We start from the raw sequence: 21,600 nt of genomic DNA on the forward strand, positions 1-21,600 counted from the left end.
TAATACGACATTTATAAAAATTTTTTTCTCTAAAAATGTTTCTATAAATAGGATAGGAAGTTTTAATATTAAATTTTTAGATTATATATATATATATATATTGTGTATATATGTACACACACATACACACACATACACACACACACACAGGGTGAGTCATTTTAAGAGTGTGATACATTGAAATATCTCGCAAAATATAAAAGATACGGAAAATGTTTTAAACAAAAGTTGCTCAGTTCCTAGGAGGAAAGAAAGTAAATGAATTACTTTGATTGTCCTAGAGAAGACGTCCTTAAAGTCAAGGTTACTTAAAATTTTTTAAATGGAAACCTTAATTTTTTATTTCATATTCATATAGCTGACGTCAAGACCTTTTCAAAACATTATAATAAAATAGTTTTTCATTGAATACTTTACAAGTTATGGGGCTTAAAAGTTAATAGATCAACACTGGAAGCACCCTGTTTGACTACGTTAATATTGATCACCCGCTAAGCAATTGTTATAATTGGTGTCATTTTAAATAGAAACTTCTATTTTTTATTCCAAAAATACAAAGAGCAGAAAATTCTACGTTTAAATAGGAATCAAATTCAGCGTTGACTTGTTAACTTTCAAGCCCCATAATTTGTAAAGTGAAAAAATGAAAAAATATTTTATATAAAGATTATGCGTTTCGCGGGTTTTCTCCGTGTCCAGATCCATTCTTGGAATACCAACGTTTCGTAAACCTTGCAGTCCACTTCATCAGAGCGAAGAGCAGCCTGATACTTTCAAAAAAATATTTTATTATGAAAAAGTATTTTATTATAGTGTTTTGAAAAGGTCTTGACTATATAAAATAAAAAATTGGGGTTTCCATTAAAAAAATTTTAAGTAACTTTGACCTGACTTTAAGATATTTTTTCTAGGCCAAGTAAAGTCATCACTTTCTTTCCCCTTAGTAACTCAGCAACTTTTGTTTAAAAATTTTTCCGTAGTTTTTATACTTTTCGAGATATTTCCATGTATCACTTAAAATGACTCATACACAATATATACATATACATATAAAAGTGATAATATTAATCCTTAATATACACCTTTGAGTCATTCGTATCCTGCGCATTTCTTTTCTTTGAAGTACTAAGAGTACCTGGTCAAATACTGGTCTCTTTTCTATTCCTAAAAAAAGTTTGGCATCTAGAGAACAAGTTTTGTGTGTTGCCGGCCTCAATTCGTGCGTATCCTTTAACTGCCGTAACTCCGAAATTCACTTCTGGGTCACAAATGACTCAACGTGTGTACAGAGTGTACATTTTTTGTAACTAAACAATTTTTCTTTTTTTCGTTATTTTCAACTAATTCTCGGTTGTATTGCGGAAATATTTCGCGAATTATTAAAAAAAGAATTTAACCCTAGAACAACATATTAACCCTTAATAAACACGATTTTTGGCACCCTTGTGCTAAACGTTGTCAGTAATATTATATATTATGTTGTCTGTAATGTTATAAAGGACATTATTATAAAGAATATCCAAATAAATTATAAATTTTTTTTACACAATAGCAATAATAAAATACATTGTTCAAAGTGTAAATGCAATATATCTTCAATTTCATAAGCCATTCAATAGCCATTCTGCATATTAAAAAAAATATCATTTTCAGATTACTCGGTAACTAAACTTTTTGGACAGCTGACACTTGAACTATTCTTTTTGTAGTTTGGAATATTAATTTTAAGATATTGAACTATATTTTTCCTTTAAACATTTTTGTTTCAGAGTTTCATATTTTTATATGAAACATTTTTATATGAAGCATTTTTCTCATTTTATTAATTATATTTAGTTATAACAATTTATGTACAATTTGTTATAAATATATCACTGTATAAATACTTTCTAAAGATGTCAAAATATACGTAAAAATCATTTAATAATTTATATATACTTGTAAAAGTGATGAAAATTAATCCAGGACATGAATGACCGAACATGTGTAGTAAAGGTGCCAAAAACTAAGGTGTTTACTAAGGGTTAATAACCACATATGCGTGCCTTTATTTATATTTAATTAAAAATATGTAAATGTTTTTTTTAAATAGTAAACGCGTTAATGCTATAAACACGCCGGCTAAAACGAACATTTTTAGCATCCCATTATATTTACACATCGTATATGTGTAAATCTGTGACATCAACTCTAAGAGTTGTATAATATCTTTATAGCTAGAACTATAACGAAAGACTGAAATGGAATTATAAGCCTTAACCAGTCCATAAATGTTGTGTGATATTTGAAGGGATTTTTATAGTTTCCCTTATGCGCGTTTCAATTATCTTAGAATAACACAGACAGAGTTATGCGTAATAATATTTAAAAAATGGATTAAATAATTTTTATTACATTTATACATGAAATAATTCTATGTATGCAAAAGTTTTTCTTAAATATTTAATTATAGCACATATCAAAAATATTTCATATATGTTACAAATGATCTTAACAAATAATTTATACAAATAAATTTAACAAATAATGATATATAGATGTATTTATTTCAACAGCATATTTTAAGATAACTTATTTTGCAACCGTTGTCTGTCGCTTAAATTTTTTAACTTAATATGAAATTTAAGAAGAATATTAATTGTTTTATATATATATATATATATATATATGTATGTGTGTGTATATGTATACATATATGTATATATCGCAATTATATTTTATTTCAACTTCTGTGTTATTCTATGATGCAATTGCGATTAAATCGCGATTCTAATTGTTAATAATTATTTAATTTATTAAATTAATTTTGTCATAGGTAAATACAGATGGAAGTAATTTGTTGATAATTGTTTATAACATTATACAATTGGATATTATATAATTGGATATTGTAACTTATTATAACTTATTAGTATCATACCTGTAATTTATTTTAATTTACGTTTTTTATCTTTTATATTTCATTATTAATGATAATTCTAGATCAATGTTATGAAAAGTTAAAATCGAGATTTTTACATTAACTTTATGTCATTTTTTTTATTCAAAACAACATTTACAAGTTTATTTTGTGAACAATTTCTATATTTTAAAAGATTATAGGTTAAAAGAAATTTTATGCGTTATATTTTTGTATATTGTAGTAAAATTTTGTATTTTATATTTATTACCAGAATGTTTAACCATCTGTAATTTACCGCGCGAACGCTTGTGCGTATGAATGTACCTATTTATATATCTAAGTATATTTGTACTTATACAAATCTTTTCTACAAAAAGAACAAAAAGATTATCGTATACTTCCTACTTAGATGTAGTGACGTTGATATCAAGAACGAAATATCAGTGAGGCGTTTCCTACGTCACTTAGACTTAATTGAAAATCTTTTATTTCAGAAAATACAAAATAAAATATTTTTCCAGCTACTTGTCGACTATTTCTTTTTGTACCGAAAACATCTCAAGTTCCTGGCAATTCAGCTCTGATGTTGTCTTTTATCTTGTTATAAATCGTACGATATTATTTGACATTGAGTGAACGACATTGCGCTTTATGAATATGTATAAGAAAAAGTTCTTTCTGTTCAGTCACGCAAAATAGAAATGTGGAAACTAAAGAATTAAAAGTGTGGGTACTTAAAATATAGTGCGAGCAAACAGTGAAAGTAGTTTCATGTCAATTACAACCGATTATGTAATTATATTGTGCATACGCTGCATCAACTTTAAATTATTGTAAATATAATACGAATGATATATGATTATGCAAAAAAAATAAAAAAAATAAAATTATAATGTTTTATTTGATAATGATAATATTACGTGTACTATTTAATAATAACCATTTTAATAATAATAGGGAACATATAGAAATAGTTTTTATTTAGATCTTTTGCAAGTAAAATTAGAAATTTTCATATTATACGTAATTATGTTTTTTATATTGCTTTAATTTTAAGAAATGACGGAAGACGAATAGTTAGAAAATTTATATGCAATTTCATTTCGCGAAACATTAAACCTGTTTATACTTTCAATATAAACAATCACTAATGCTTATTTCCATCTATAAATATAGATTAACTTTAATCTCTATTCGATTTTTTCTAATTCTAAAAATTAGAAAAAAATGAAGAGTAAATTGAACCAAAATTAAAGTTAATCTATATCGATAAAAACGGGCATAAAAGGTAAGGGATAGAACAATCTATTTGATGGTTCAAAAATTGTACGAAAAATTATCCAGAATGATCAACACGCGGTTTAATGTTTCTTGTGCCTAGAGTGACCATCCGTACTCTTTTTTTTTTTCTGGACATGTACTCTTTTTTTTCGAGCGTCCGGGGGCGTCCGGGCGGATTTTCAATGTGTTTTTTTGTACTACTTTTGGGACTTGGGAGCGAGCGAGAGGATCGGAAGTTATTAAGTCAGTGTGACACTATCACACGTGAAATATACTAACACATAATAGTACAGGGTAAGCATGGAAATAAGGCATTAAGACCGCTAAACCAATGAATACCCAGCATAAAATCACCATATTGATTTACATAAGATGCTGATTAGTCATTAGGTTTATTCGCGTTGCTTATACTTTTTGTTCTCCCTCAGCATCTTCGCTTTTTCTTTTTTCAACGTCCAATATAATCTATCTCATTTTAAGTTTAGACATTTTTCACGTAAAATTGTTTTGTGCGTACTGTCTAAATGAATTTAAAAGAAGTTTAAAAGAAATACAAAATAATACAGGTCTCAGATCAACAATGTCCGCTTCTATTTTATTCTTCGTTTCCCTTTTTCTTTGTTTTTTTTTAACTACGTTTGTACCATTTTTTCATGATAAATGTCCTACTTCGTGCATTGCATCTGGTCACTCTACTTGTGTCTTGCGTATCTTTTATGTCCGACTGAGATGGGAGGGTCTGTTTGGTCGGTAGTTCTAGAACACCCGGCATGCAGCCACTACGTGGAGTAGATTAGAACGGCGCAGACGGGCGAAGTGGTTGCGGATGGTGCAGGCGCAGACGCGAACTGCCTAGTAAACTAACAGAGGCTCTTATGAGACTGGCCTGGCAATCAATGGCATGGCAGAATGCTCGAGACCAAGTTCTCTTTGACCATAGTCCGTGCAGTGCGCGCAGAGATTACAGTTTCTCACCCTCTCTCTTAAGGGTGTGCGAAGAACACCGCGCACCGATACAGCACATTCTCGCGTGCATGACATGCGAATCCTCGAAAATAAGATTGCACGCGTGGCTCGCGCAATAAACGCCTCGTAATAAGCTGTACCCTTCTAATAGCGATGAATCGCGCTACTTTGAGTTAATTAATTAATTACGTCGCGAGCGAGTTATCAAGTAACGTAGCGTCGAGCGAGCGAAACCAGGAAGTATCTCGTTTCTACTCGATCAACACGAGTCTACGATCCATATAGCGCGACATGCCGTTGTGACATCAGTCATCCGTGATAAATCGACGAACTAAGCGGTTAGGATCACCGGGTGGACCATGAACCATGGATACGAGGCTCGAGAACGACGCGACTTCAGAAGAGAAACATAAGGAAGGTATGTGCGATGTTATTCTACCTCGAACTCGACTTCGACACGTCTCTTTTATTTTTCAATCCGATGAAATCCGGGAATGGGGATGCGGCTTTTTGCGACAATACGGAGTTGTCTTATCGTTGTTATTAATTATTACGTTTTTTAATGACGAAGTGATTACTTAGTTTACAACGTCGGCGAAGCAGTAGTGTCTAAAATGATTCAGGATGATGCTTACATTACGGTTCTTGAAATGAAGTAAAAATTACAAAAGTGAACAAATTTACTTGTTGACCATTGAAGTTATTAATATATTCAATAAATTCGCTCACTTTTATACCTTTTTTTTACCTCGTACAACACTTTTGTACCTCGTAATAAAAGCCTTCAGTTTTGAAAGTCTTGCTAAAAAATTAGTACACTCTTAAATTTCCTACAGTGAAATCTCACTCCAAGAAAGTGAAAATGCAACCACCCTTGAAAAAAAGTGAAAATATTTCATTTCTTGAAAAAAAAAAAGTGACGATCTTCACTCTTTTTAGAGTGAATTTTCATTTCAAAAAAGTGAAATCTCATTCCAAAAAAGTAAGATTTCACTCTAAAAAGAGTGAAGATCGTCACTTTTTTTTTTTCAAGAAATGAAATATTTTCACTTTTTTTCAAGGGTGGTTGCATTTTCACTCTCTTGAAGTGAGATTTCACTGTAAGAAATTTAGAGTGTACGTATGTCTATTATGTATATCTCGTCGAGATTTATATTTCAAAGATGATGATGTTGAACTATTTTCAAAAGGATGATTTTTAATAATTAATTTAACACGCGCGCACGCGGAAAAAATTGTTGAAATTTTCAGATTGAATGGAAGGGCGGGATTTTGAGTTCCTTTCTATCGAAATATTTGATGATATGTGCGACGATTCCCGGATTAGATGGATTTATTCGCCGAGTGCATGCCTTTATCCGAAATCTGCCTTTTGTAATTTTGCTAATAATCGCTCTCTTAATAATTGTGCTAATAATGCTCTCATACTTAATAACGGTACAGCGCAATGTAAAATTCGTGCTTATCCTGTCGAGAACTTGCCATTAATTTCTAACACCTAATGCCGCTAGCTAAAACGCAATTCATTCGCTTCATTTCAGGGCTCAAAACCGGCTTAACTGTACAAACACTTATTATATGTACAAGTGTATAACTGTCGTATACATGTAGCTTCATACATGTCGGAATTGATTTCGTCTCAACTAACAACTTTGCTTTGTCGAGATCAGATATCGAAGCTTGCGGAAGTGGTCTCCGTGTTTGTTCGTGCCAAATCGATACACAAAACGAGAGGCGGTGCTTATAACGTTGGATATTTTTTCTTATCTAAATTATATACCCCCTCGCGGCTTCGTATAAACCCTCGTTTCGACTTTGAATATATTACAGTGATAACGTATTGTTCAACGAGCAGAGATCTTTATTGTCGCTAAACTTGCAACTGTTAGATTATTGTAATGAGTATCGAACCAGCGAACGGAAACAAGTCCCGGATATTTATGGGCGTTGTTGCATGTGCGAAGCGACTCTTGTGAACGTTTAGAGCGTTTACCGTTGATGCACACCTTCAAGCATGTCGGGAGATCAACAAGTACATGCATTCGTAGGGAAGTCGCGATGTGCACCAGGTGCTTCGCATGAATCGGTTTCAAGTTTGTATAGCCCAGTGTAACGTATTGCGCGGCTCACGTTAAACGTAAATATCTCTTTCTAATCACATGTTTCAAAGAACGCGCTTAAGCCATGGGTAGCGGAGGAGTTGGTGAAGTACCAACGATATTTCACCCACGACGATCGCGTACGTCGAATATAACCTTCGTCGAAGATCAGCAGACCCACGGTCCGTTCATCACTCCCATCCAGATTGCGCTCCACGCTTCAGGTAAATCTACGCGTCGATGTATAGATTGCCTTGGATCGACCTCTATCCCTCCCTCAAGTATCTTTTCAATCGCAGATACTGAGGGGTGAAGCTAAGGAAAGTGATAGCTTATTGATAACTACTATCGCGAATAATTATTCGAAATTTTGAAACATTGAAGATTAAAGAATTAATGAAGAGTCAGTAGTTTTTAATCTCATCTTTATCTTAATAAAATTTTATGTTAAGATTTTAACGATAAAACAAAAGACTTAAATGATAAAACAAAATTTTGTCGCTTTTTTTTTGGATGCCGTCACAAAACAGTTTTCACTTAATTGCAAAATTATATATTGCACTCTGTCGATGCGAGAAATAGATGAATAATTTTAAATTTTACCAAATTTTTCCGAAGCAAATTACTGGTTTATTTGACATTGAACCTGTGGTTGAAAGAAGATACAATGGATTTAAGATGATATCCTGTATAATTATCATCGACAATTGCATTGGTTGGAGAATGCAAAATCTAGCAACAATGGATATACAAATACACGTACACACACGCATACACACCACAAAATAGCATAGCATCTATAGTATTTATATTCAAGAGAAGAGAAATTTAGAATTTTAAGAAAGCGCCTGATGTACCAGCTCTTTAGTAATAAGTTTTAGTATTAGTATTTTCGCATTATTATTATTAAAATGCTCGCATGATATACGCATAACATTTCGCTGAGCATATTTCGCCTAGTATTATTCAAATAAAACTGCAAAATTTCAAAACTAGGACACGCTTATATTAAATTAAAGAAAATCGCACATAAAAAATGTCTTTAAAAATTACTTTCTACACAAATTAAAATTACGCGTGCGCACACACTTTACATAGCTTTTTATTCAGACACACTGAAGGAAAAATGTTTGGTATTTGTAACTATAATTACATATCACTGTAATTATGATTATTACTGCTATGATAATAATAACAGTAACTATGTATATAGTTCTAGCAACAAATGTATATAGTTGGCAACCTAAAATGACTATATATATATATATATATATATATATATATATATATATATATATATATATATATATAGTCATTTTAGGTTGCCAACTATATACATTTGTTGCTAGAACTATATAATTATAGTGATATGTAATTATAGTTACAAATACCAAACATTTTTCTCTCAGAGAGTGCAGAAGAGCCAGATAAATTTAATTAAAAATATTAATTTAATTAATTTAATAAAAAAATTAATTTAATGCTAACTTTTTTTCATTGTCTAAAATTTATAATCCTCAACTATCCATATAGTTAGGTATCTATGTATATATAGTTAGTTAAAGTATACGCTGTCTAAAATTCTCTTTACGCACGAATAAATTCAAATAAAGGTATTATGAGACATCTTGAAACGAAGATTCGGAAAGAACGTCAATATTTCAGGATGCGAGCAACAGCAGGGTTGCAGCGTCGTCGACGGATGCGGCAATTCTGCACCAAGTTGTCGCACCCTAGAGGCTACCGGAAGTGCCGGCAGCGGTGGCGATAGTGGGACTGGCAGTGTGCAAACGACAGGTCAAACTCAATCAACTCATGTGACCTCTGCTCCGGTAGTTCAGCAACCACAACGACCGAGCTCGATTTCGGCCTGCGTCGCCTCCTGTTGTGCAGAAAGCGCGAAGAAGGTCGATTGCATCTTTAATATGAAGTTGAAATCGTGGATAATAGATGAAACAAAATAGAGATTAGATGAAATTCTAATGATTAAATGAAAATCTCAACTTAATACTCAAAGTATTACGTTTATAATGTATAATGAATATGTTTACTGAGACTTATTGCGAATTCAGTCGAACTACTATAAGTGCGCACTAGTTTATATATAATAGTATATTCTCTTATAATTGCAGATCTATTTCGGCGTGTGCGTGACGATATGTGTAACCGCGAGTTGGGTCGGCGCGACTCATTGTATTAAGTATTTGTACTTTCGTAAATCAGATAAGATCTCGGAGACGTCCGAATCCGTAAATTCCTCTGTGAGCGGACTTCATCATCAACATGTAAGTTTATTTCAATCTTCTTTTATCTTTTTCATCTCTCTCTCTCTCTCTCTCTCTCTCTCTCTTTCTCTCTTCCTTTCTTCCTCTATCTCTAACGAGATGATGTTAAGGCAATTATTATCTTCAGATCATTCTTGCATACGATGCGCCCTTCTTTACGACGTGGTTTTGTACCAATTGGGAAATCTTATACTTTCCGGTATACTTTATTTGTTGGGCTGCGAGAACCAAGTGCGCCACCCCTTCGGAAATAATAGCCGAGAGCCTCCGCGGTTTCCGTGATAAGGGTTTTACTGGTGGCCGCTTCTTAATTAGATGCAGTCTTTTCTGCAGCTTATGGGTCATCACGAATTATTTGTATATACTCTCGTTGAGAATACTGCTAGCCACGGACGTGATGGCACTGTTTGCAACCAATGTATCATGCGTCTACTTACTCTCGTGGGTTATTCTTCATGAACAATTCGTGGGTGTGAGGGTGAGTAGATGTAAGAAAAAAGTCGTTCAATTTTTATTCTAAAAATATGTAGTTTCAATTTTGTTGTTAAAATTTTATTTTACTTACGTTAATATATTAATTTATTAAATACGAAAGTTACTTTTATGAAGAATATTGAATGTATTGACTTTTTATAAATCTAACGTATAAATAATGTTAAAAATTTTTTAATGGTATTTTTGTGTATAATATATTGGTACTCTTACGTATCTTTACATATACAAATATACATATAGCTGAAATGTATTCTGCATGAACTTTGTGTACTTTTATAATATTATAGAAAGTTTTTTTAATTATTTACAGATAGTCGCGGTGATCCTCTGCAACACCGGCATTGCTCTTTTAGCTTATATGGACGGAATAACTGGAAGTCCAACGCTAGGAGGTGTCGTTTTAGCTACAGCAGCGGCAGCTGGCTCTGCCGTTTATAAAGTAAGCGTAATATCTTGTGAATTATATGGCAGTTCTAACGATATAGTTGTATACGAGATGTTAAATTTTTAAGAGAATATTTTGTCCATTCAGGTCCTCTTTAAGAAAGTAATAGGAGAAACTACGTTCGGCCAAATGTCTTTATTTTTCTCTCTTATCGGTTTATGTAACGCCGCCTTGTTATGGCCAATTTGCCTGGCTCTATATTTTTCTGGAGTGGAAACCATACACTGGGCAAGATTACCTTGGGCAGCTTTATTCTCTGCCAGCATCCTCCATTTAGGTCTGAACTTACGCTGAACTAGATTACTATTCGATATAACATACATCCATAACGAAATGTACTTTGAATGATTTAATTGTTCACAGTTGCAAATATGCTCGGCAATTTCAGCATCGCGCTTACTTACGACCTGTTCATTACTCTTGGATTAATAACAGCTGTACCTGTATCTGCTGGTAAGTAAAATACACACACACACACACATACACACAACTATTATTTTAAAATAATCGTAAATTAACAAATGGCTGTTTTTAATAATATATCAGTAATTACACATTAAAAGTAAAGATCTACGTTTATAGAAAGGATATAGAATAAAAGAAATGTCTTTTACTTGAAAATATAAACTTTGAATATAATATTAATGAAATTACAAATAAAGAATTATCTCTTCACGAAAATTATAGCTCCAAGAATAAATCGAAAGAAAATAAATTGTGATAAATATATCGATGGAGGGGGTCCGTCCCGATGACCATGACCATGGCATATATCAAGAAAGTTATTAACAAAAAAAGGTTGAAAAATGATATCTCTTTCTACTAGATTTAAACAAAAATTTTCTGTTTTAAAATATATATTTTACGACTGTCCACGCGAAGCGAATTCCACCCCTCATCTTCCCCTTTGCTTAGGGGCGCACGACTTTCCACATGAAGCTAGTTCCATATCCCACCATCCCCCCTGTCTAGGAGCGTTCGACTTTTTACGCAAAACAAGATCCATCTGCAGGAAAAATCGTTATGCCCTTTGACAGGGAGGGGCGAAGGGGGGAGATGAAACCCACTTCGCATGGAAAACTATTATATACGTACACAGGGGAAAGTATAGGATTGTTTTTAAATATTGTATGTGGCAAAAATAAGACGTTATTTTTGAAACTTGTTTTATTAATGACTTTTTAACGAATAATGAGCGTCGGCTAAAACCTGTTGGAGGTCACTCAGAGTCATAACATATATCAAGGTCAAAGTCATCGGGGCGGGCTCCCTCCATCGGTATATTTACTTAAAATACGCAATATACAAACGTTTCGATCCTTGGTTTGGGTCCTTTTCAATGCGTTACAGATAAATACTTGCAATGAAAAGACAGATATCAAAAAAAGTTATCTTTTTACTTTATTGTTATTTATAAAATCTGTTGCTTACTAATCTTTAATATAATTGTGCAGCATTGGACGTTATTTTTTATGGGGCGTACTTCATGGGCATGAAATTAGCAGGCATGATCTTCATAGCGGTGGGTTTCTTCCTCGTAATGTTCCCGGATAATTGGCCAGATTACATAACAAGACTTCTTCGGTATGTTTTCTCAGTCTGTATTCTATATACAACGCGTTTCTATGGTATGCACTTTTAATTCGGAGTTCATTTAATTTATCTTTTAGTCTTTAGTTTCTCTAGCAAACTCTTCGTCCGTCCAAGACAATTTGTGTCTCTCTCTATACATCTACTTTACTTTTGCAACAATATCGAACTGTTGTTTTTTACCTTATTTGGCACCAGAATAGAAGCAGCGCGTAGTCTCACTTAGGTAGGATATGCTTGACTTACTTATCTATATATATATATATATATAATGGTAAATTAACATAGAACGTTTCCTAGAGAACTTTATACGTCCGTCTTCGCAAAACGTACATGGTTTCAATAAATCCCCCTTTCGTTGCGAAACATACCTGATTAAACGCGCGACGATTACGAAAATATAGGAATTTTTTATGAATTTACTCTATTATATTATTTGCAATTGTTTTTTGTTTTGGAAATTTTTAAGTTTAAATATGGATTTTGCGTTTAAACAATTTTTACAATTTGTTTTGCGTCTCACCAGCCTTTACTTTGCAGCTTTGCAGCTAAATACATGCGATGACATTTTCGAATCATATGAGATAAATTTTGTTTTACTGCATAAATACGAACATAATTATGTCGACTTACGTCAAAGCATATTACAGTTTTCTTTCGCATTTAGAGGCAACTCGAGCACATCGTCACGCTTTACATAAAAATTAAAAGCTAGCACTGATATTGTTTTACAGGATGCCTGGAATATGCAACAGGTTTAAAGAATAATTAAATGAATATATTTGATAGCAACAATATAAATAATGACAATGTAACTGGCATATAAAGCTACTTACTACTTTATATACTTTTTTCTAAACTAATGATATATTAATATTTAGATGCATCATGAAATTCATTAATTAATATAAGCCAAATTTTAACTTCTCTTATTCAATTTTGTTATTTTAAAAGCAATTTCAAAAGCACTCTGGTGCGTATCTAAAATAAATTTTGTAATTTTATATTTGCTATTTTTTATAATATTTTATATGATTATATGAACAGCCCGAGCAGTTCTCCACACAGTTTAAACATAAATTTAAGTAAATAATATTTTTTAGTATTATTTTCGTATTTTAATATTTGAACATTCAAATTCATCAAATTTATTTGAATTGATGGACTTCGTTTACAAACTAATAAATTTTTTAGCTTTTTATTATATAAGAATATTGTACTTAAATACTATTTAAATACTACTTTCTTATTGTTAATAAGAATTGTGCAAAAATATATGTGATGATATTTACAAAATTATTTATTAAAATAACGTAACATATTTTCGGCAGTTAAAGAATTTGAACTGTTTAAAAAAAAAGGATTAAGAGAATAAATGATTCAATTAGCTTAAGTTGCTTGTTGTATTGTCTTTGAAATCGATCATTTCATCACTCGCTTCCCAACAATCAGGATCCATTATATGCTGTTACAGAAACGTAATCCTCATGAGTCACAGTACAAGGTAAGAAAATACATCCCATATGTCTTGCTCTGGTCTTACTGAAAATTCATCCTTTCTCTTAATAATTACCTTTTGACTTACTATTCAAGTAGTGTAAAATTGTAATAAAATGAAAAGGAAACTCTCTCTCTCTCTCTTTTATATATATATATATATATATATATAAATAGCGCAAAAATTGAAATATTAAAATCGCGCGCGCGCGCGCGCGCGCGCGCGAATATAACTTTTTAAAAATACTTAAATTTATATAATAAGAAAGTACATTAATTCTAGTATTTTCCGAAAACGATCATGATGTGCAGATATTATTAATACAAAGATTCATGTCTGAATCAATAATTAGAATTTTACTCTATTGCATATAACAGAGATAAATTATTATTTATTTAAATAATAAAAGTAATGAATACATTTATAAGAATAAGTATCATTTTGGAGTCATTAATTCACTTGCGATGAATTTTCTGTAAAAGAGCAAACGGTATAAATGTCAATAGGCGCATGATTTATATAACATTTTTTCAATTTCTTCTTCATTCTGCATGCATACGTTTAAGCTTGGCGTACTTTTCATTGGCTTATTTTTTTAAAGCAAATCGGCATGCCTCTTCTTCACGCTTCTTTTCCCCGATATTATTTTTCTTTTGGTCATTCAGTTAGCTTTGATGCATTATGTGTCTGTATTAGCCATTTTTATACACGTCCAAACCCCTATTCAAAATTGGATTGTAAGACAGATTAGATTCAGGATTAATTCTGTTATTGCCCTCGAAAATCTTACGAGATTGCTTGTCTTAACGGTCGTACTCGTAAAGCATCCTGGAACGGTGTACCTATTATTTTACACTCAATATATAATTTAGTCACGTGCTCTTGTTTGTTCGTCCCATTACCTCATCTGATGAATTATATAGTAATTTGATCATAGAAATCTTGCGACATTTATTGTATGCAAGCCATAATTTTTCTATTTAAAACTACCAATTAATTTTTCTTTTTGAAAAAAGGTGAGATAAAAAGATAAATATTTGTTTGGATATCAAAACAAAGAATAACAAAAAATAATGATAGAAATCGATAAAAATAAAAATTAGATGTACCGTGTGCATAATTAATTTCCAAAGAAATAAGCATTGATTTCCGTTAACAGCATCATAAAAAAACTAAAGTATGTATTAGATGTATAAATTAATTCGGTGCTTTCACATTTCATGTCTTATAACTCCTTTTAAAACTAAATAATTTGTCGCCCTTTTGCGGTTTGTAAGTGTACCACTAATAGTAATTCTCACTTTAAGTTTGTCGCATCGCATACTTTAACATGCTCCTACTTAAATGTGATATGTACATATTATGTATACATATATGTTATTATAGTATTCAATCATTCAATTATAATATAATTAATAGCTTGTGATGAAAGGCTAGAGAATCGCTAGATTTCTATGACACAGATGCCCGTGTCCTCCACCCCAACCTACCCCAAGAGTTAACGTGAGCATATGGAGAGAGAACATATAGATTATAGTCTTTAAGTAAGAGGGAAATCCGCGTATCGAGATATTCAAGCAATACGCGACAGTCCCTACCGATTATGTTAAAAAAAAGACCAACGAGACCGCGCTGCGAGACATACTGTCGAGAGGAGCCATCGCAGGTCTACCCCCGTACGAAGATAATCGGGAAATCGACTTATGAGAGTCTCGGACTTGATATATATACGCAGTACCACGGGGGGCCAGCAACGTGGCAGCAGGAATATCCTTAGAGGTCGCAGAACATCCCTTCAGCAACGTCAGCACCGTCTGAGGAGCTACGGCGTTTCTGCCGCGCATGGAGATGGTCAGACGCTGCTGCCGATCAGCAACAACAACAACAACAATAGCAGCAACAGCAGCAATCAGCCTGCCATTCTTCGACATGTTAACAACAACCCTCAACAATACAGCTCGACCTCTGAAACCCAATCACGCCGTGTCCTTCCTTCTACCTCGACTTCCATCACCTCGACCACCACCGTCATCAGCAACAGCTATTCGCATGATCCTCGTAATCAACATCAAGGTATGAGAACAATCAGGCTGGTGGCGAAGCCACGCGTGACGCGGTAAGAGAGAAATCAGGTAGGAATCAGGTGCAGGAAGTGATCAAGATCAAATCGAACGTGATCGTGATAGTTGGCTGGCGACGAGTAGCACCGTGTAGAATTTTGTTGTAACGCTCGAGGTACGAAATATGCTGGGTAATTGAGCAGGGATTTGTTAGTGAGTGGCAGTCGCAATCATCTTGAAAGCGCTGAATATTGAGTTGCATAATGTTATAATTGCTATTTAAGCTAGCGCCTAAGTGATTAATGTAACGTAGTATAAATGCCGAACGCTAATTGCGGGTATATACAGGGTATTTTTAACTAAGAGAGAGAGTATCACTTATTCATATTTTTTTCTAGTTAATTCAAAGTATCTTTTACATACAGTACTTTATTTTTTGCAATATTAAATATTATAATAAGAAATAACAAAACTTAAAATTGCGATAAAAACAGAATCTAAAATTAAAGAAAATAATAAGATTGCCTTGTCTATTTAAACGCACATTGAAAGTTATTCTCTATTTATCTTATTCTTTTTAATTCGAAAAGTTTTAAGTGTCGAAGTTTTCATATTTTCACACAGACAGATGTGTATATAACTTTAAATTAAAAAATGTTCAATAAAAAAGCATAAGTCAGTTGTGAGGGGCCCTGTATATCGATATGAAAGCATATGTGTATGATGCGTGCAATGAGGAATGCCTTTATAAAATTATGAATTTCTTCGCATCTATTTATCTTAGCTCATAGTGATCGATCTGTTTAGTATCCTGTTCCGTGAATGTTGCAGGTATTCGTAAATGTTACAAGTTATTTTTATTTTTATCGTATACATATATCGTCCGTGTTTCCCACATAAATTTTTGGAATGATGCATAGTGACATGTGTCATGCTGTTCAATATTCAATGATATAATTACTGTTGTCATTCAGTTTGTTAAATGTATATTTTGCAAAAAGAAACGGGCAATCCCATGTAATTAATTATATTTTGGTTATATATATTTGTTATATAAATTCGACTATATTCGATCAGAAAATTTTTTGCTATATATTAAATAAGACGTGATAAAGTTATAATATTTCTATATAATATAATGGGATATCCGTGACTTTTTACGTTGGATATAAATTTGATTTCACGTGGTGATTTTCTACAAATACTATAATATAATAATAAAAATATATAGCAGAAATAAAAATTTTTAATAAAGATAGGAATGTAATGCAAATGTTTAAATTTATACATTGAGAAAAATTTTCAAATTAAAAATAATATGATAAATATCTGATTAGATAATAAATGATTAGATAATAAATTAAATTTAGAGTTTTATATTTTTGAAATATACTATAATATACACCAGTGTGATCTATTTTTATTAATTCACTATAATATCTCAAAATCTTTAAATTTAAGACAAAAATGTTTTTAAAAAAGTTGCTTAGTTACAAGAGGGAAAGAAGATGGTGATTATGGTTGACCTTGAGATGTCCTTAAGGTTAGATCAAGGTTATCTAAAATTTTTTAATGGAATTATTTTTTTTTATATAATATGATTTTTCTTTATAGTTATTCTGCATATAAAAATATTAAGGTAGAGATATCAAAAAACCAATAGTTTACGAGATATTTTATACTTTATTTTGACAAATATATTGACATGAAATATTTTAAATATCTTGTAACTATTGGTTTTTTTTATTTCTACCTTATAAATTAATATTTTAATTTATATGCAAAATAATTAGTGAAATCGTATGTAAACAATATACATTGATAAGTAACGAAAAATCTCTCGCATAGGGATAGAGCGGACTAAACTGAGTCGAAAAGTTCTCTATTTTGCAATTTTCACAATAATTAACAAGATATCAATTACTAATAAAAATCATAAAATAGAGCCCTAAAAATTTTTTCAGAATTTTTTATCAAATTTTTAGTACTACATTTTCTTATATTGCCAACAATTTTTACCAACATGAGAAAATGCGATACTAAAAAATTCTGAAAAAATTCTTAGAGTTCTATAAACATGAGGCTCAAAGACAACAAGAAAATCCGAGAGCTTATTGAGTCTGAGTAGCCGCTTTTCAAGAAAATCGAAGCGAGCTCCGAGAAAACGCGAAGACAAATATCCGAAAAATACAGTGTGAGAATACTTTAGAAAAGTTTTAATAAAAAGAGGAAAGAGAGAGAGAGAAGCTAGTCGTTATCGCGCGAAGATGACTTAGTCGCTATCAAGAAAACACAAGCAAGTCCTGGATCCAAATTTGCATCAAAATTCCTGGGTCCTCATCGCATATTAAAGATTCTACGTAACGACCACTATTTGGTGAAAGAAAATAAACAATTTTTGGCACTTGATATTTTTCTGTAAAGTTGATAGTACTTGAGTAAAGAATTATTGAAAATATCTTTCGTTAATATCTTGTTAACTTTTGTGAAAATTGTAAAATGGATAGAGGACTTTTCAATTCAGTTTAGTCCGCTCTATCTCTATGCGAGAGTTTTATCATTACTTATCAAACATCCTGTATATAATTCCATTAAAAAAATTTTAGGTAACTTTAATCTGATCTTAAGAGTATCTTCTCAAGGACAAGGTTATCTTCTTTCTCACTTGTAGTGAGAAAGAAGATAACCTTGTCCTTGAGTTACCTAAAATTACCTAAAATTTTTTTAATGGAATTATATACAGGATGTTTGATAAGTAATGATAAAACTCTCGCATAGAGATAGAGCGGACTAAACTGAATTGAAAAGTCCTCTATCCATTTTACAATTTTCACAAAAGTTAACAAGATATTAACGAAAGATATTTTCAATAATTCTTTACTCAAGTACTATCAACTTTACAGAAAAATATCAAGTGCCAAAAATTGTTTATTTTCTTTCACCAAATAGTGGTCGTTACGTAGAATCTTTAATATGCGATGAGGACCCAGGAATTTTGATGCAAATTTGGATCCAGGACTTGCTTGTGTTTTCTTGATAGCGACTAAGTCATCTTCGCGCGATAACGACTAGCTTCTCTCTCTCTCTTTCCTCTTTTTATTCACTACAAGTGAGAAAGAAGATAACCTTGTCCTTGATAAAAACTAAGCAACTTTTGTCTGAAACATTTTTATCTTAAACTTAAAGTTTTTGAGATATTCTCTATTAGATATTCTATTGGATTGATTAAAATAGACTACTCTGTATATAAACAAAATATAATAAATAAAATTAAATTAAATTTATCTTGTACTGTGCACTACAACTTAAATATGAAAGAGAATAATTATAATATAGACAAAATAGTATTTGTACTCTTGTATTCTTTTTTGTGATTGTTGCGTTGTAATTAACAATGAAGGATACTAATGTTGGAAAGTTTCCACGTGTCTTTCTTGTCGAATTGGCAAAAAAAACCATGTTTTGCATGTTGATTGAGATTTTTAGGTAACAATTGTTAGAATTATCATGAATAACATAATTTTCATTTGCAGGTGGAGCAGGAGACACAGGCACGGCATGTCAGATGGATCATCGCGCGACGTGATCGATTATCGAACCGGTTACATAAAATCGCACTTACGTTCACCCTCGGGCAGGGTTCGGTGACTAAACACATGGAAAATTAAAGCAATAATTAAGGTATTATGGCAGAGCATAAGCCTCATTGACTCGATGGCCAAAGTTATCAATGAGGTATAAACACGAATTCAGTCAGAAAATAGATTCTATCAGTACTTTTAAATATTCCTTAAGGCTACCTTGAAGTAATTGTGTACCGTTCCATCAACTATATTAGCCACTTGATTAGCCATTTTCTATTTATCCCAACTTGTTTCTAATATCAACTTTGGAAACGAACAGAGTTTATATTACGATTAACAAATACAGGTAAAAGTAAATCTGTCCATAAATTGAATATTTTTTGATCGAATACTTACTTAAATTTCTTAATTTATTTATAAGATTACTAAACATTTTTTAACGAAATATCTGCAGTTGAAATCGTAAAATAAATTATTTTAAAATCTTTGAGAAGCTCTCATTGCTGAAAAACATCTTGCAGAAATATATATTAACAAACATGGTATAACTGATATCCTCTTATTGTTAGTGTTTTCTACTCTTTTGCTACACGATTATCATTTCCTAAACAGCTATAATCAAAGTAGGTATTCACGTATTGGATCTAAATGCGTTGCCAGGGTTGGAGGTAAGTTAATTTTTTCTTTTAACTAAGTTAAGTTAAAGTTAACAACCTTGAAAATTTAACTTAGTTAAGATACAAGTTAATGTATAATGAAATTAATTGAATTAAAAGTTAAGTTAATAAAAAAAAGTAATTGAAAAATTAAAAGTTAAAAATTTCTTTCTATTTTATGATTTCAGAGTCTTACAAATAACGGAAATGACAAACATTTATAGATATTGTTATATATATATATTTCAACCTATCAAAAACTAGATACATTAAAATATACGGTTTTTGCTAGATTGAAATCAATATATAATGTAAATAATATATACAAACAAAACTTTTAAGTAAAATATAGAGTATGTTCTAAATGAAGAATATGTTTGAGTCTGAGACTTAACTTCAAAAAATTTAAATAAAAAGTTAATAGTTATCGATAAAATGTAACTAAATAAAGTTAAAAAGTTAAGAATCTAAAATGTAACTAAGTTAAGTTAAAATTATTTAACTTTTCAACTTTTTAACTTAACTTTTAGCTTTTTAACTTGGCACTACCCAACCCTGTGCGTTGCAGATAGACTCTGTGGTATTATTCATGGTACATTAACGTACATATTATTGATGTATGTACGTGTGATAACTGTAGCTCAATTTAGCATGAAAACAATTTCAGATGACATAGTCAATCGACTACGTAGTTGTCTAGGTGTATCCCATTACAGAGAGGCTCACGAGAGGACTTACTATGTTATGCATTAAAATAAAGATGATACTTGCAATCGTTAAAATATTGATAAATCCATCGTATGGCGTGTGTTATATCATCGGTAAAAAATTCAAACATAACAAGATTTGTCAATTTTAATACATTTCTAAGTACGTGGAAAATATGTTAGAAATAATATTATATTTAGATCAAGACCTCTTCATTCGGCAGTTTCACAAATATCACAATATACATTGTCGTTAGTGGAAGTTACAAACGATATTGAATAATACATAAAGACAATCAGAAATAATGAATTAACTCTAAAATACCATTTTTCATCTCTGAAGATATTGTTGGTCCTAATATAGACGTTATTTATAGCAAATGTATCATGATAAAATTAATAATACAATGTTTTATCACATTTGCAAATTGATGCAAATGATTTATAGTGATGTTCTTATTTCACGAAATTAGTGTAATATTAACAGGGTTGATAGTTTTATTTCTACTCTAACAAAAAATTCTCTTCTTAATATAATGTTACAACAGTGTCGAAAGTTGTGATGGCTATAGTCTGTAAAATGAGAGATATTTAATATGTCAAAAATACTAGGTATGTGACAGCTCAATTTACATATATGTATATACATTGTACGATATATATGTATATACATTGTTTCCATGTTATATTACATTTCACGAATAAAGTTAATGTAGCAAAATTTGAGGATTATTAAGGTTCGTGATCAGCTTAGAATTCGTTTACGATGAACCTATTAAGTCTCGAATTCGACTAACAAGTATACCTACGGAAGTGTCACTCATCGATTTTAATGAAACTTTGCATATTTAGAATATGCAAAGTAGAACTTTGAAAAATATTTGACGCGTATTTTTTTTTATCGGCAAAGATCACTCTGAAGGATAAAAACTACTCCTTAAGGGGATGCTAAACCGATTACCCAACTCAATCAAGGTCGATAGTACAGACTTTTTTAATTCCAATTTCGATAATAGTGGCGACATCTTTGAT

General features: G+C 31.4%; 2 protein-coding genes and 1 long non-coding RNA gene across 10 annotated transcripts; 2 read left to right on the forward strand and 1 right to left on the reverse strand.

Annotated features, from left to right (window-relative positions):
• Positions 1-1,019: 1,019 nt before the first annotated feature.
• Positions 1,020-13,422, reverse strand: LOC108763281 (uncharacterized). Its single transcript, XR_001940211.1, has 3 exons — positions 13,410-13,422; positions 5,159-5,161; positions 1,020-1,164 (listed from the first exon to the last, which is right to left on the reverse strand). It is a non-coding gene; the product is annotated as an uncharacterized LOC108763281 (long non-coding RNA).
• LOC108763273 (putative thiamine transporter SLC35F3) lies at positions 5,081-19,588 on the forward strand. Of its 8 annotated transcripts, none has more exons than XM_018510751.1 (12): positions 5,081-5,567; positions 7,320-7,472; positions 8,914-9,155; positions 9,381-9,533; positions 9,661-10,011; positions 10,339-10,467; positions 10,561-10,750; positions 10,837-10,926; positions 11,928-12,057; positions 13,538-13,567; positions 15,297-15,634; positions 19,155-19,296. In XM_018510751.1, exons 2-12 carry the CDS (start codon positions 7,334-7,336, stop codon positions 19,205-19,207), a joined length of 1,845 nt encoding a protein of 614 aa, XP_018366253.1. In that variant the 5' UTR covers positions 5,081-5,567; positions 7,320-7,333; the 3' UTR covers positions 19,208-19,296. The 8 variants fall into 8 exon arrangements, with proteins under 8 accessions (XP_018366253.1, XP_018366254.1, XP_018366258.1 ...); XM_018510752.1 differs by having other exon boundaries at positions 15,297-15,693; positions 19,155-19,220; XM_018510756.1 differs by lacking the exon at positions 15,297-15,634 and having other exon boundaries at positions 13,516-13,567; positions 19,155-19,588.
• Positions 19,352-20,619, forward strand: LOC108763268 (uncharacterized). The gene is made up of 3 exons (XM_018510741.1): positions 19,352-19,394; positions 19,775-19,873; positions 20,430-20,619. Exons 1-3 carry the CDS (start codon positions 19,352-19,354, stop codon positions 20,612-20,614), a joined length of 327 nt encoding a protein of 108 aa, XP_018366243.1. The 3' UTR covers positions 20,615-20,619.
• Positions 20,620-21,600: the final 981 nt, after the last annotated feature.

Source organism: Trachymyrmex cornetzi, unplaced genomic scaffold (genome assembly GCF_001594075.2).
Source record: "Trachymyrmex cornetzi isolate Tcor2-1 unplaced genomic scaffold, Tcor1.1 scaffold35, whole genome shotgun sequence".
In the NCBI taxonomy this organism is placed as follows: domain Eukaryota; kingdom Metazoa; phylum Arthropoda; class Insecta; order Hymenoptera; family Formicidae; genus Trachymyrmex; species Trachymyrmex cornetzi.